Raw genomic sequence first — 15,642 nt, forward strand, 5'->3', positions numbered from 1 at the left:
AATGTCTCATTTTCCCGCAGAAACGGCCCCTAATTGTTGAGCGAATTCGGTTTGTGAGTTCGAACCTTCTGTGCATTTCCCGCTGAGAAGAAATGGCGACCAAAGCTGGCAACATGGGCATGGATGGTCACAGGACTGAAGATAGTTTGGATTTAGGAACTTCAGGTTACTACCAAGCATTTTTCACGAGAGGAACGAAAAAGCTGCTACCAGTAAGGACACCTCATCTTTCTCGACTTAAGGGCAGACTTTTAGGGACTTTGGGATCTCTGGAGGTAAACATCTGGAGTAAATTCAGCTTGAAGTGTTGAGAAGTCTGGGCGACCCGTCCATTTCCCGATAGGGATTTATCGGCAAACGACCCTGTCTCCTCCCACCCACCACCCCACCCCACCCGACCCCACTCTACCCACCTCCTACTCCGACTGTGGGACGACGTCTCTTTCTTCTACGGCTCGATAGCTGTTTTCGGGGTTTTTCACTCGATTTCTCTCTGGGAGGTGGCGCTGTTCCTCTCGGAGAGATAGGGAAACGATTTTCGTTTGGGGGGTTCCATTGTTCTTTTATGCGATTTGCGGGGGTTTTCGTCACGGTATTCAAATTTCGACCGTCTTGTAGAGGGGATGCTTTTACATTGCAACGTCGTGATCCCGCTTTGATTGAGATAATGGGGTCGTTGTGATTTAAATGTAAAAAATAATCGCTTATTTTTAGTTAGTTTTTCTCCCGACAGGTGGTTCTGACGCCAATCCATAATTCAAGGCCGTCGAACTTCAACGCGGCCTTGGATTGGATTCAAAAACAAAACAAAAACAAAACAAGGCTGGCTGCTAATCAATCAAATCAACTGAATCAAGGCAAGTTTAAAGCAAAATGTAGTCAAATTTTAAATAATGTAGGTAGTATAATCCTTTGATTGTAAATTATTTTCCCTACTACGTAAAGCTGGTACAATAGCCGTACGGTTTTTTATATACCGTAAAGCATTCATTCATCATGGAGTCCAGGTATAAATAATTAAATTCTGTTGGTCTCTTATTGAAATAAAATTGTCCTTACTTAACGAAATTCAACTTTGGATATATCAATGGATGATTTACGATGTGATGGTAGAACAATGCTGGATTATCACCCTATAATTCTTGAAACTACATTAGTTTCCAATGCCAGTGGATCGGCAAGGCTGAGACTTGCAAACTCATCAACATCTGGAAAATGAAATTTGCAAATTCCTACAAAGATCCTATGCTTCAGGTGATACTTAATTAATTTATGTCAACTGTTGGAAATGGAACTCTTGTTGGCGGTGTCGACCGTTCAACTTCCAAGATTGAGATAAGAGATGACACCTTTGTTGTTGCTAGTTCGTCCTTATATTTCACACTGCCGTATAATACAGCATTTTGGTATTTCAATAGTTGGTTTAGGGTTGAGTAGGGTAGGGAACAATAGATTGAATGGGAAGAGAGGGTAAAATCGGGGCCCTCTGTTGAGGTCCCTACAAATTACACAGAATTAACAGTAGCAATAATGTCGATCACTGTTGGGATGCAATAAATTCCCAACACACTCCCCAGTAGAGCCCGTTCAATTGGCTCGACATCCTGATCGACTTGATATCCGTTGGATTAGAGATCTGAGAATGCGGTTGAAGAAGGATGGCCGGATGGCCTGGATTACGAGGAGCTGTTTCGTTGACTGGCTACGGATTCAGTTAATTGTCCATTCCATTTGATTCCGATTGAGAGTTGGCTGACTCTTTGGAAGTTTGCCACCAGGATCCCATACCGATTGGTGTGTGTTGGAATCTTCTTCAATGTCCTTTAACACAAGAATATTTTTTAGAAGATGTGAAACGATTTTGTTTGGTACCTGGGTTAACGAATAAGAGAACAGCAACTGGTTGATGAGATGTTCTTCTATACTTGGTAACCTTGAGATGCGTTTAGGAGCTGGTTTTACTGGCTCCAAGCGCTTCCGTTTCATTGAGTTTTGTTGATTGGCCAATTCCGGAAGAATTGCTGCTTGACTGCACGGCGATCTGAACTTCGGAATGATTTCTTGGTTGCTTTCTACGTTTGTTGAATTGACAAATGCAGCGGCTTCTTGAGGATTTTCTTTCGAAGCTTCCTGGATTTCTGGCGACGATGATAAATTTCCAGAAGAAGAGAAGTTGGTTTGTTTAAGTTGACTCGGAAAAGAGTTAAGTGTTTCCAGCGATGCAGCTGGCCTTCCCGAGGGGAAAAAAAGAAAGGTAGGAATATCCTTTTCTTTGGAGCCGGCTGGCGGAATCCTAATAATTGAATCTTTAGTTTTTAGACAATTGAATGTGTCAGGAACTTCTGCTTGATAAGTAGGAGTTTCTTGATGACTAAGAGAGTGAGGAGCTTCTGCCGGATTGGCTGGAGCTTTTTGAAGATTGAGAGTACCAGGAGCTTCTGCCGGAGTAGCTGGAGCTTCTAGAATAATGAGAGGACGAGGAGCTTCTGCCGGAGTAGCTGGAGCTTCTTGAATAATGAGTGTGCAAGCAGTTTTTTCGTTGCTAGAGGAGCTCAAGAGATTTTTGGACTCCACTGCATCTACACCATCTAAGTTTGCAAATTTGAGGTTAGTTGCTTTCAGCTCGTCTTCAAACCTTTTTTCGTCTTTGTTTCCACTGGATTTGACCGGAATATCTGAGATTGATAGCCCTTTTTTTGGTCGTTGTTGGAGACTGGCTGTTCCAGGCTCCTTTTCCATCGGGACTTCTTTTGACTGGGCTGATTTGACGTTTTGGTCGCTGTAGCAACTTTTCGCGTTCGATGATGTGATTTTTTCTGCTCCATCCAGTTTTGCTGAGTTTTCTAACTTTGAAACAAAGGAATTATTTTCTTTTATTTCGTTCCTTTCAAACCTTTTTTTGTCGGGATATCCGTCTGGCCCATCCGGAGAATCCGAGAGTGAGTCTCCTTTTTTCGGTGGGTGAGGGAGACTGGCCGTTCCAGTCTCTTTTTCTTCCGTCTGGATATTTTCTTTTGACTGGTATGAAGGGGTGTTTTGAAAACTACAGCTTGTTGTCGTAAGCGACGACACTTCTAGTGGAGTTGGGTTTGGCACTAATACTGCTGCAAATTGAGATGTTGAGAGGGTTTTGAGAATTGACTCTATTACTGGATTTGTTTGAGAAGCTGGCTCCTGAGAAGCTGTTGGTGATAAGTTGACATCTCCTGGAGCGACGGGCACTGAAAAGGCTGTTGAGATGGCTGCGATCACCTGACTGATTATGTCCCGATTGAGTTGTGCTTGGGTTGCTGCCTGGTTTGCTGCCTGGGTTGCTGCCTGATGTTGGAGAATTTGGAGCATTCTTTCTCTGTCCTTCTCCCATTCTTCGTCATCTGCTTCCTTTTCGAGTTTGTCTAACCATTCTCTTCGTTTTTTCTTTAAGATGTGAATTTTGGCGACAATAACATCGTCCATTGTTTGGTACATGGTGTCGATGTCTGCATTGATCTCTTCTTGGTCTTCGCCTTCTTTGTACATTTCAGCCTGGACCCTTTTTGAGAATATCTCATAAGTTTTGTAGAATCCATCTAGCTTTTTTTCTAATTTTTCGACTTCGATAAACGCTTCCAACGTCATTTCTGTTGATTTGTACGTTTCGACGAGGTTAATGATACGGGTGATATGCTTTTTAATTAAAGTTCTTGCGTAATTTGGAGCCATTGTGAGTTGGAGGTGGCTCCTAAGGAGCTGCTGAGAGTACGAAAAGAAGATAATTAGTTTAAATTAATGTTTTGATTAAGTTGATTAGCCTTTTTGTTTGTTGTTCTGCTCGGTCTTCGGAGATTCGTGGTGCCGAATTAAATTCTGCTGTCTTTTCCACTTTCTTTGAATTCCTTTATGTGAAGATATCTGCAAAAACTGAATGATTTTGGAGCTAGGGTAATTTTCTAGCTCCTTACAATCCCACAAACGGCATAATAACAATTTTTAGGAAAGAGAATTTAAAGAGTTTTTGCCGCAAGACGGCGGTTTCTAATTCCCAATTTTGTGCTCAGAGGGCGCTTTGTGCCTTCTCAGAAAAAGAGAAAGATTTCCCTTTAAGCAAACAAAAAATGCAAGAGCGTAAGAGCGCGAGATTTGTTTCGAAATGGCGGAAGGCCTTTGTAAATAGAGAGAGAGAAAAAAAATTCAAGTTTTAATCACCCTAAGGCGCACACGAGGCGAACGCGTTGAAAGGGTAGAGAATTTTCCCGCGTTTTTTCCAGTTTAAAGGGGAAACCGGCCTAGCCCCCCAAAAAAGAGAATATTTTTCTGTCGTATTTAGAGAGATCGTTGTGCCTTCTGAGACAGAGAGAGATTTACCCAAATGATTGAATAACAAACAATGCAAATTAATTCAAAAAATGAGAGAGATTTGTTTTCGGGAAATGGTCTAAGGCCATAGCAAAGAGAGCGATAATTTATTTAAGTCTTTTCACCCTGGGGCTCACACGAGGCGAACTCATTGAAGGGTTAGAGAAGTTCCCGCGTTTTCCCAATCTAAGAGGTAGGGAAGCAAGCCCCCCCAAAAAAAAATTCTTGAAAGGAAAGAGATTCCCGCGTTATCCCATTTTTAAAGAACGGGCAGTGAACCCAATCAGCTGAGATTCGTTTTTACAATGCCGGGAGGCGTATCAAGAGATAGAGAGGGAATTTAACCTAAGGCTCACACGAGGTGAACACGTTAAAGAGGTAGGGAAGTTCCCAAGTTTGCCCAATCTTAGATATTGGAAAGCAATATCCCCCCAAAAAAAAAAAAATTTGTTGAAAGGGAAGAGAGAATAATCAACTTAGGCGATGATAATTTACGTGACAAAAAAAGAAATCCCCCTTCAAAAATGATTTAGGAATCCTATTTTAATTTTAAGAAACTTTGAGGAAATATTTTAGCTTTAATTCAAGAGAGAGAAGAAAAATAATTTACTGTTTAGAGGGATCTATTTGCTTACTAGACCCCTGAGAACAAGTTAAACTCAGAGAGAGAGAAAAAGATTCTAATAAATGACTGACCTGCCATAATTAAACACAATTTTCTTTGATAAATGGCGGCAATGATTAAGCAAAAGGAGATAACGAGAGAAAGATTTGAGTGTGATAGAGCGAAACTAACTTAACACTGGTTGGAGAAAACTCCGGTTCGAAGGACCATGTTGGAAATGGAACTCTTGTTGGCGGTGTCGACCGTTCAACTTCCAAGATTGAGATAAGAGATGACACCTTTGTTGTTGCTAGTTCGTCCTTATATTTCACACTGCCGTATAATACAGCATTTTGGTATTTCAATAGTTGGTTTAGGGTTGAGTAGGGTAGGGAACAATAGATTGAATGGGAAGAGAGGGTAAAATCGGGGCCCTCTGTTGAGGTCCCTACAAATTACACAGAATTAACAGTAGCAATAATGTCGATCACTGTTGGGATGCAATAAATTCCCAACATCAACTTTCTTTATTGACACGACAGCAATGTTGGGTCATGTATGTTGACATATTGATATAGCTGATGTGATATTTCCACCAATCAACAATTTCTCATGAAACATTTTAATGGTATTAAAAAAGATCATGAATCAATGTGGAGGGAACCCTTATGATGCAGTGTCATTGGCTGAGAAATCGGCCCTTTATGCAACACAAATTCCATCTATTAAAAAAGCAACCATGGACGGATATCAACATGAACTGGAGCTCTCAGATGATCCTTATGATACCAAGAGACTAAACACAGAGAACATTCCTTGTGTACTGACTTTGATGAAGGTTTGTAGGTTAAAACTTTGAATTTGAAATAAATAGTCTAATACTAAGTTTTCAGGAGGTGGTGTCCTGGTGGCACGTTGCGAACATGACGCTGTCACCGTTGGATCGGCTGGTGATAAACAATTTATCAACATCAAAGCTCTTAATGAATGGGACTCAAGGGTATGCATATTTACTGTTCGTAATAAAACTGTGTCTTTAAAATGATTTTGTACTTCAAGTTGTCTGGTGAAGTCGAATGGCGCCAGAAACTGGACACTCAGCGAGGTGCTGTTCAGGCCAACGAGCTGAAGAATAATGCATGCAAGCTAGCAAAATGGACTGTGCAAGCTCTGCTCGCCAACTCTGATTGGATTAAATTCGGGTATGTGAAGGCTCCTGTTGTCCTTCGAACATTATTGTAACTAATATTGTTTGCTTCAGATATGTTTCACGTATGCACTTACGAGATACATCGCGTCGTGTAATCCTTGGAACACAGCAGTTCCACCTGTCAGATTTCGCATCGCAAATCAACCTTAATATCGACAATGCTTGGGGCATTCTCCGTTGGATTAATGATTTGTGTATGAAGGAAGAGGATGGCAAATATTTGTTGGTGAAGGATCCTAACAAGCCCGTCATCCGCCTTTACAAGGTGCCCGATAACACGTTTGAGAGCGACGATGAAGCATTTTTCGGAGAAGGAGAAGGTTTGAAACCAATCAATATCGTAACGTGCGTGTGTAACTGCTGGCTTACTTTTATTGCTTGGGTGTTGGCCTCTCTTTTTTTTTACTAGCAAAGATTAAATAAACACGTCCAAGCAGTTAATCAAATTTCCCTACATTTGTACGCCGTGTTACGTTTTGCTTGAATTCGAAGCTCGAGCTTTGTATTTATGTATAATATCTAACCACTAGTGGAAGTGCTTGGCTTCTTGGGGGAAAAAAACCTAATTAGATATGCGACATGACTTAAGGTAGTTTTAAAAAAAGCGCTATAAAACGCATGATTTCATAACGACAACTACGAAATGGTAAATAACAATGTATTCATTTTTTACACATGAATAGAAGACGAGTAACGGCTGATACAAACAAAAGAACAGCTCTTCCACTAATTCCCCAATCTACAACAATACTACGTTTGTAATGATCGTTACATGGAATAAAGCACTTATGAAGCTTCCAGTTTACTTATACAGCGTTACTTTGATTGATTTCATCAAAAACATACCCTTATTTGTCTTGAGCGAGATTGATGTCTTCAGGTGGGTTACTGCAGTGAACAACAATTATGATGTTCGTTTCAGTCATCGGGTAAGCAAGCCAACGAATATCTTGACCGATCCCGTGAACTTCCTTTTCAGTAGATTCAGCAAATCTTTTCACAATTGAATTAGGGGTAGCACCTGATATGGGCTCGACTTTTAGCATAACCATATTCGTCTCTACGGTATATCGATCAACTTCCACAACGCTTTTTCCAACCTCTTGCGCAGTAACAGCCAATTGACCAATTGTTTGGTGAAAATATGATCTTGAGCTACCCTGGTAGGTCCCTTTGAAAGTGACAAAATTCCGGCTGCGGCCAAAATACCCGCCTGCCGCATTCCTCCTCCAAGTGCTTTTCGACAACGATGAGCCTGAGTATGAGTGTTACTGAATACCTCCAGTTCATGTTGATATCCATCCATGGTTGATATTTTAATAGATGGAATTTATGTTGCATAAAGGGCCGATTTCACAGCAAATGACACTGCATCATAAGGGTTCTCTCCACATTCATGATCTATTTTAATGCCATTAAAATGATTCATGAGAAATTGTTGATTGGTGGAAAAATGAGAAATTGATGATTGGTGGAAATATTGACAAATTCCCCCCAAAAAACCTAAACCCCGTGAAAAAAACACCCTATCGGGAAACTCGCGCGCGAAGCAAGGGATCGGCATCCATCAAATTGGTCTAGTGAACGAAAGCCCTGATGAAATTGGTCGTAGACATTTTTAAATTTTCTGTTTATGGGTGGGGCACTGAAGAGGACATCTGGCGGCAAGATTTGCCTTCAATTGTTGGCGCGTAGACTAGCTCTTTAGCCCCTACCTTGTTCTTGGCCTTGGAATCTTGATTCTGTTTCTGTTTGAGACTTTGAGTGTTAGTTGAAGCGTGGGTTCAGAGAGAAAGGGACGCTACTGTCGTTTGTTGGGGGGTTTTGATGTTAGCTGCATTGCTTGGATGATGTATTTCTACCTATGATGGGATGGCGATGGTGAGCGTGATTAATTTTGGTTTTGACGCAGAGTAACCTCGAGAGTGTTTAGTGCCCTTTTTTTTTTATTGTAGACGGATCTTGAAGCTTAAGGATTTGAAAACCATGCTGTTCCCCACGTCCAGAAGATGAGTAACATTTTACATGTGAAATGTTCTGAATGGTAAAATTAATTTATTAAACTAAATCAAATTTTGATAATGATGTTTGTAATGTTTGATTGCAGACACCTTTGAAAATATGGAACTTCACTTCAAGCTTCCAATCTAGGACTTGTATCCAATTATGCAGGCGGCGTGGAATTCTCATTAGTGAGATGTGAATGTCCATAACATGTACACAGACCACCAAGGTGACTATCTTATGCAGTTTATTTGAAAATTAAGTGTTGAGATGAAAGCAAAACTAAAGAAGTTGTCAGAAACAAAGCATTGCTTCTGTTGTTGTTTAGTTTTAATAATTCGGGTTTTCATCAAGTCAACAGCTCTTTGTTTCAATTCTATGTATCTAGTTTAGGGTTGTGTAAAGTGAAATTATTTGTTGTACACAAAATAGATCGGGTTTAAATCTTAAATGGGTCATCTAGTTGCATGTAACATTTTGTTTAAACAATAAGTAGGCCTATCACTGTATCAGGGAATGTTGCCACAAAATATTTGGGTTAGCTCTAATTGAAACCATATTAAGTAGCATAAGTTTTTTTTTTTTTTAACAAATAGGAAATCTTGACAACTGAGTATCCCAGTAAAGTTTTTCACATGATTTGAGATACTGCATAGTTCAACAATACTCCTTGCAAATGTGTTATGTCCCATGACAGACATCTGTTCCTCGTAATTCGTAATGACTCAATTCAGATTTCAAGACTCCCTGGCTCATCATCAAATTGGATTATCTTTAACGTTGGTCAAGAAGGTACTTTTAATACCCGTCTATAAATCAAATGTAATTGGTGAAAATATCTCATTGAATTCACAGGCTACTACCGGGTGATTTACGATGAACGAAACTTAAATATGATCCGAGAGCAACTTATGAAGAGCCACACTGTCATTTCGAAAAAGAATCGAGCTCAAATTTTGGACGATTATTTGAACATGGCCCGGGCGAATCTGACGTCCTACGTATCCGCCATGGAACTGACCCGCTATCTCACCAACGAACACGACTACGCACCTTGGACAGCTGCTTCTGTGGCTCTCAATTATATTGACGTCATGTTTTATGGTTTACGCGATGAAAGAGACTGGAAGGTATGCTTCATAATTATTTGGAATTTAAAAATACCTGCCTTTACAGCTGATTAATCTTTTACCAATTTCCATTTATCCAGGATTACATGACCGGTTTGGTGATTCCTCTATACAATCACGTGAAATATACCGAGAGTGCCAGCGACGTTCACTTGACAGTTTTCACGCGTTCTCAAGCTCTCTATTGGGCTTGCAGCAAATTAAACATTTCCGACTGTGTCCAGAACGCCGATAGAGATTACTATGCCTGGATGGCCAACGACGCCAATGAGTATATTCATTTCTAAAAAGCTAAATTTGGCGGACAATTCATGTATTGAATTTTTACCGCAGACTGTCGCCGAATTTACGCCGATTGATTTCTTGCACGGCCATCGCTGACGGAAGTCGACCCGAATGGAAATTTGGCTTCGATAAATACGTGAATTCGACTTTGCCCAACGAGAAAACTGAACTGCTCTGAGCCATCACTTGCACCGTGAATGTCAACCATTCTCAACGAGTAAATAATCGACAATAATTTTCCAATGACTATTTCACTTGAATTTATTCAAATTAAAACTTTCCTTCCACTGGATGCGTTGGATGACACAGAATGCTTGTTATGATGATTACCAACAACTCGGATATAAGACTTCAAGATGCCAGTACCCTTTTCAGCAACATTGCTGCCAATCCAGTGGGACATCAAGTGGCGATGGATTTCTTGATCAATCGTTGGGATGAAACCTCCGCTTAGTAAGCACATCGACATTTACGAAAGTGCGACGCTGTTACGTAACAATTATTGTCCACAGTTTCGGCGGCTTTCAAGGCTTCGGCGGAGGGACCATGGCGAGACTGTTCCGTTCTCTTTGCAATCGAGTCAACACTCAAGCGAAGCTGAATCAGGTATATCCTTTTCATTTGAATCAAAATTTAGTTGGTGCTATTATTTGTTTATCAAGATATTTATATCAATCACGTTATCATGTTTGTTATCGTCCCCATCGCATAGTTGAAGAAGTTGCGGAGCGATCACCCGGCTGAATTGGGTTCTTCCAAATCAGTTAGCCAAGGAATGGAAGTGGCTGAGGCCAACGTCCTGTGGGTTCAACAACATTACGATACCATCGTCAATTGGCTCAAGAGCCAACAATCTGCAGCGACCACACAACCAACAGTTGCCACGACTCCTTCGACAGTTGCCACCACTCCTTCGACAGCTTCCAGTGTTTACCTTGACAACTTTTCCGCTTTGATAATGGCCGTATTGGCTGGATTCTGGAGTTTGACGCGTTTTTGTTCGTTTCCATGAAACTTAGGAGACTATAAAAGAGGGAGATGCAAATTTGCGAAACAATAAATTTTACAAATGAATGATTAAACTGTATTCCACGTTACCTGATAGATAGCCTAGTGGTACAGTCTAAAATTGGTAAGCCGGAATCTCGTGATATACTCCGACCAAAGTCACCTGTTTATTTTTTTTTTTTGTTTTTTTTTCACTTTTCCACACATTTTCGCAACTTGCACCAATTGGATATTAGTAAGGTCGCCAATTGCGAAAGCTTACAAGCTTTCTCTTAACTCTGACAACGTAACTAAGCCGAAGGGCCTTCAACGTTAGCCATAATTTGCTTTATCTGCATCATTCATCACGATACAAATGCCGCACTATTTTTTTCGAAACTCGGATGTGAAATGCTTAAAAGCTGAAACTAGGCTACTCACCGTTTTTGAAAAAAAAACCGCACAATTTGTTTTCTTTATCAGAGGCACCTGGTAGAGAAATTTGGTACTAATTTATGGAATCCAGTTTATTCTGTCGTCTGCTTCCTTCACGCATCACGCGTGACTTCCTGTTTGTCTAATGTCTAGGTTGATGCCTTGATGGTGGTTGATCATTCGGTACGTCTTCCTTTGTGAATTTCTTCATAATTTATGGCACGCCGAAAGAGTCCCAAAGAAAATGTTTAAATTTAAAAAAAAAGTTTCGCCACGCTATCTAGCGGTCAAATATAGAACTGCATGCAAAATTCCCTTCCCCACGTGAGAAGTTGTAAAATCACTTCATCTGATGAGTCAACAATCAACGTTAAGCTAGCTTCGAAAATTACCAATGAATCGTAGGTAAACTCGAGTGATTTCGTCTGTTTGTCGGTGATGTGTTCTATTCCGTGTATATGTTGGATAACCTTAATGTTTTTCATCAACTCACAGTCAGAGTAAACGTGAAAGTTGTGCAACCTACCGTCAACTATTTTGTTCAAACTCAGTGTATTCTACTGAATGTGATCGAAATGATACAGGTAAAAACCAACACTAGCTTTATTTCATGCTAAAACATATATTCTTCTCATGTTTTATTAGGATTAATCTTAATTATCGGCTGTTTCTATTGAACTTGCTAGATCACCGACCCCAGCATGGAACAATCTCTCATTCCATTTGATTTGTGGTTTCATGTGTATAAAAGTTCACTTGACATGTTACTGAACTTTATTAATTGCAGTCTAATATGAATTTTTGTTTTATTTACAGGTTTCTAAATTGGCATGACTGACTATATGATAAGTTATGTCCTTCCAAGAAAAGGACTTACAGTCAACAAGATTCTTTGTTTGCTAACCCGTTGGCTGCTACCCATGAATCTCCCTATTTGTCAACAACAAAAAAAGAGGTTAAATATTGTGATCATCTACCATCATTGTAAGTTGTGTTTACATTGAATTTAGAGAAGTTGTCATACTAATAGCAATTTTAACGATTGTTTGGTTTCTTATTTAGATGTTGCCTATAAGACCAAATGTGTGGTGTCACCGAACTTGACTCATTCCATCTTCTGGATTGCTTAGGAAAGCTGATTGGTGTTACCTGTGTAACTTCATTGTCATGTCACTGAATTTAAATTTTGTTTACATTTTGTTTCTTGATTTAGCCATTTAGGTAATGACCGAGAAGATGCGGCCTACATGAACATCATTTAGGCGACCAGCATCATTCGACTACCCAACCGGCTTCTACTACCCTGCTCTCAACACAGCACGGAGTTTTACCCTTAGATTTTTGGCTGTTCGCGATGTGTGATGGCGTTTCCTTGGACGAGATGAATATTGCGTGAGTAATATACTTAAAACTGTTAAATTATTCTTTTGCTTATTTTATAAATGTTTTTGTTTGTTTTTTTCATTTACAGGTTCTAACCTTCAGGTTCCTAAATATGAAAAGTAATGTTCTTTCAAGAGAGTCAACGAGGTCCCTTACTCCCTTGTTTGCTAACCCAATGGCTGCTACCCTTGAATCTCCCTATTTAGCTCCTTACACAGTCCCTCTTGATTTGAGGTATTGCTTTTTGTCGCTACAATCTTATTGAAAATTATTGTCATCCAATTAAATGTTCATTCTGCTTACAGGGTAATCCTTCGCTACTGATCATGGACTCCATTGGTGAAACTGAAAACAGACGAGAGAATGCTGTAATCCAAGACTGATAAATTGTGTAGTTAGATTAAATTACAAGTGCATTTCTGGGCTCCCTTCTTTTCTGTGGCCCTGTTTCCCTAACTAACCACTAACCAACGCCCGCCGGTGGTCACTCACCCGCTGTGAAACCAGGAGGAGGGGAGGGCTCTGGTTGAACGGGGACTTGGAAGGCGCATGATCCGACGAAAACTTTTAGAGGGTCATGAGTCTAACCCGGAAGCCTATTATGACTAATCGCTCCCCAGTAAAACTTGCCTCGCACTCTTCTCTCTTCTTCCATTTCCAGGTAATCTCCCTGGATCTACGCCGACACTGCATGTGCGAGTTTTAGCAAGCAATCCGCCACCCAATTTGACAAAAAGTGATAGTTTGTTTTCACGGAAATTGCGTCAGACGGTTAAAAAATTTCTAGTTCAACAATCTCATGTAGAAATTTGCATCTAGTCTACTGGTGCAAATTGTGATTCTTTAAGCTTGATTAATTTAGGTGATGTGTTAAAAGAGTAATTGTGGGTAGCTAAACAATTGAACTAATCCACTTTTTCTGAATATTTTGGTAATAGATCACTTTGTGATTGTTGTTTTTAGATTTTCTTGTGATCTATCTTCAAAATATTCTGAAAAAGCGAATTAGTTCAATTTATTGGCTACTCACAATTTTTTTAAACATCTCCTAAAATAATCAAGCTTAAAGACTCGCAATTTGCACCAGTAGACTAGATGCAAATTTCTACATGAGATTGTTGAACTAGAAATTTTTTAACCGTCTGACGCAATTTCCGTGAAAACAAACTATCACTTTTTGTCAAATTGGGTGGCGGATTACTTGCTAAAAGCCTCGCACAAAAAAAAATTGTCTTGAACCGGACGCTCTGTTTAATGAACTGTTTATTTTGTAAGTGTTCCAGATTAAAATTGAGTTTTACATTGTCTATACATGTTTTATTTATTCAACAATAAAAATTACATATAACAGTTATTTGTGGGGGAAATGGAGGTTTAAGGAATGGATGTTGGTGGATGTTATGGGGTTTAAGGAATGGATGTTGGTGGAAGTTGTGGGATTTGAGGAATAGATGTGGTTTATATAGGTAGGTATATGGATGTGATAGACAAAGGTTTTATTTTCTACCTTATTAAAACAAACCAAGACTTCTTCTAGTTAATGAAAATCAATTGCCCCCCCCCCCAATCTCCTTCTCGCTGGTTTCCCAATTGCGAAGGCATGTTTATTATTTGTTCAACGTAAAAATTCCCCGATTACTATTTTTTTCATTCTCAACATATAAACGGTTAACTTCATAGACGCAAATAGCAATTAAACAAAATATTGGATGCAACTTATGTAGCACAACACCAGCGATTCAACACCAAGGAACTTTTCTGTCCCTTTTCAACATATAAACGGTTAACTGCATAGACACAATTAACAATTAAAACTGGATGCAACTTTTGTGCACAACACCAGCAGTCCGGCACCAAAGAACAGCAACAGCATAACTCGAATGACCAACACCAGCACCAGCACCACAGTCTGCATGCAACAGCTCACCACACCGTTCACTAGCTGGCTGCCCAAAATTCATGTACACATTGGACTGCAACAAAGAGGCTCAGACCTCAAGTGGCTGGTAATCCTACTAGGAGAAAGAAAAACTCAATTACTATCAGAAAACAAAGTGACATAAGAAAATAACAGAAGCATAGTTAAACTAAGCAATCTCTAAGAATTACTTTTAAAAACATAACAAAGGAATCAACAGTTGGCAAGCTTTTAATACAGTCTTAACTGAAAAGTCAACAGATATGAAGCAAAGAGATAGTCATCAACTAAGTACATGTGTAGCCTTACTGTAAAAAAGTTGATCAACTTAATTACTTTGAATAGTTCGGAAGTGTTTCTGCATGTGACGAAAGCTACAAACGGTAGAGGTAGCAAGACTGCAAGAGGAACACCTTTCGACAGCTGGCTGCAACATATCACACTGCACGGCAAATTGGAATGCCATGAAGAAGCTCAGACTTCACCATGCTGTTAATAGAAAAATAAAAACTCAATTATTATCGGAAACAAGCTCATCAAATAACAAAACATGTAACCTTAGGGTTACACCAACATGATCACTGTTACTGTTGTGAAGTATTTCTACATGTGACGAAACGCACAGCTGGTACGTGCAGCAAGAGACGACATTTTGGGAAACAACAGTTTCAGGCCACATGAACAGATGGAATTGACAAGTTTCAATTGTAGGCTATTTTATCTGTAAATGCACCACACAAAAAATTTGCATTTAATAGCCTTAAATGAATCCAAGCAGAAGTTACCATTTTTATGACGAATAATGTCAGGGAAAATCAGTTGAGTTGACTTAGATCGTCGAGGCTGTCAGACTGTCAGCAGCCATCTTGAAAGTAAGGCGCAACATTGCCATTTTCAGTTTTACAATTAAAAACGTCCGCATCTGGCATCCCTGCTAAGAGCCAATTAGCCAAAGCGCCAAAAATTTGACTGTGTGAAGAGTGAACTGTGAATATAAAATATTCTCTGTTCAGCATTATAACCGGCTGGGCTTGACGACTAATTTAAAAATAAAATTGTGTTAGAATCTTTAATAAAGAAAAACCCGTTCCAGATCCGAGATCAACAGTGACAAGTCTATAGAATCTCTATGATTAAGAAAACACTTCAGCTGTTCAGCACACCTTCTTATCTTAATTAATGCTCCGGTACCGGTAAACTGTTTTTTTTTAATGTTTACTTTTTATGCAGAAAAAAGAATCACAAACCAAGAGACAGGATAAAAGCGATAAAAGATAAGTTTTTTTGGGATTTTTCTTTATCATCACGCAGCTAAAATTCGAACGGGCTAGTAAAAAATCACAAATGCAAC

The 15,642-nt window shown here is 39.6% G+C and overlaps 2 protein-coding genes and 3 long non-coding RNA genes across 7 annotated transcripts; 3 read left to right on the forward strand and 2 right to left on the reverse strand.

The window, feature by feature from the left end:
• The first annotated feature begins 92 nt into the window (after positions 1–92).
• On the forward strand, positions 93–6,590 carry LOC124192509 (eukaryotic translation initiation factor 3 subunit D-like). Its single transcript, XM_046585869.1, has 5 exons — positions 93–165; positions 5,733–5,777; positions 5,833–5,939; positions 5,999–6,141; positions 6,201–6,590. Exons 1-5 carry the CDS (start codon positions 93–95, stop codon positions 6,556–6,558), a joined length of 726 nt encoding a protein of 241 aa, XP_046441825.1. The 3' UTR covers positions 6,559–6,590.
• Positions 6,591–6,997: 407 nt separating this feature from the next.
• On the reverse strand, positions 6,998–7,455 carry LOC124192510 (uncharacterized protein R102.4-like). Its single transcript, XM_046585870.1, has 2 exons — positions 7,250–7,455; positions 6,998–7,142 (listed from the first exon to the last, which is right to left on the reverse strand). Exons 1-2 carry the CDS (start codon positions 7,453–7,455, stop codon positions 6,998–7,000), a joined length of 351 nt encoding a protein of 116 aa, XP_046441826.1.
• A 466-nt stretch (positions 7,456–7,921) lies between these two features.
• LOC124192921 lies at positions 7,922–10,650 on the forward strand. Of its 3 annotated transcripts, none has more exons than XR_006873923.1 (10): positions 7,922–8,030; positions 8,105–8,193; positions 8,257–8,382; positions 8,750–8,945; positions 9,009–9,283; positions 9,364–9,554; positions 9,617–9,785; positions 9,878–10,021; positions 10,081–10,174; positions 10,281–10,650. It is a non-coding gene; the product is annotated as an uncharacterized LOC124192921 (long non-coding RNA). The 3 variants fall into 3 exon arrangements; XR_006873925.1 differs by having other exon boundaries at positions 7,928–8,030; positions 8,083–8,193; XR_006873924.1 differs by having other exon boundaries at positions 7,927–8,193.
• Positions 10,651–11,318: 668 nt separating this feature from the next.
• Positions 11,319–12,243, forward strand: LOC124192923. The gene is made up of 5 exons (XR_006873927.1): positions 11,319–11,395; positions 11,486–11,574; positions 11,636–11,974; positions 12,053–12,143; positions 12,204–12,243. It is a non-coding gene; the product is annotated as an uncharacterized LOC124192923 (long non-coding RNA).
• Positions 12,244–14,111: 1,868 nt separating this feature from the next.
• On the reverse strand, positions 14,112–15,220 carry LOC124192924. Its single transcript, XR_006873928.1, has 4 exons — positions 15,077–15,220; positions 14,849–15,012; positions 14,628–14,780; positions 14,112–14,388 (listed from the first exon to the last, which is right to left on the reverse strand). It is a non-coding gene; the product is annotated as an uncharacterized LOC124192924 (long non-coding RNA).
• Positions 15,221–15,642: the final 422 nt, after the last annotated feature.

The sequence above is a fragment of the Daphnia pulex genome, chromosome 4 (genome assembly GCF_021134715.1).
Source record: "Daphnia pulex isolate KAP4 chromosome 4, ASM2113471v1".
Classification (NCBI taxonomy): Eukaryota; Metazoa; Arthropoda; class Branchiopoda; order Diplostraca; family Daphniidae; genus Daphnia; species Daphnia pulex.

Excerpts from the sequence above, each read along its gene's own strand:
- LOC124192509 (XM_046585869.1), top strand. The coding sequence starts at position 93 with ATGGCGACCAAAGCTGGCAACATGGGCATGGATGGTCACAGGACTGAA. Across the intron at positions 5,778-5,832 it reads GTGTACTGACTTTGATGAAG|GAGGTGGTGTCCTGGTGGCA; the intron begins GTTTGTAGGTTA and ends CTAAGTTTTCAG. Across the intron at positions 5,940-5,998 it reads TTAATGAATGGGACTCAAGG|TTGTCTGGTGAAGTCGAATG; the intron begins GTATGCATATTT and ends TTGTACTTCAAG.
- LOC124192510 (XM_046585870.1), bottom strand. The coding sequence starts at position 7,455 with ATGGATGGATATCAACATGAACTGGAGGTATTCAGTAACACTCATACT. Across the intron at positions 7,143-7,249 it reads TGGCTGTTACTGCGCAAGAG|ATTTGCTGAATCTACTGAAA; the intron begins GTTGGAAAAAGC and ends AATTGTGAAAAG.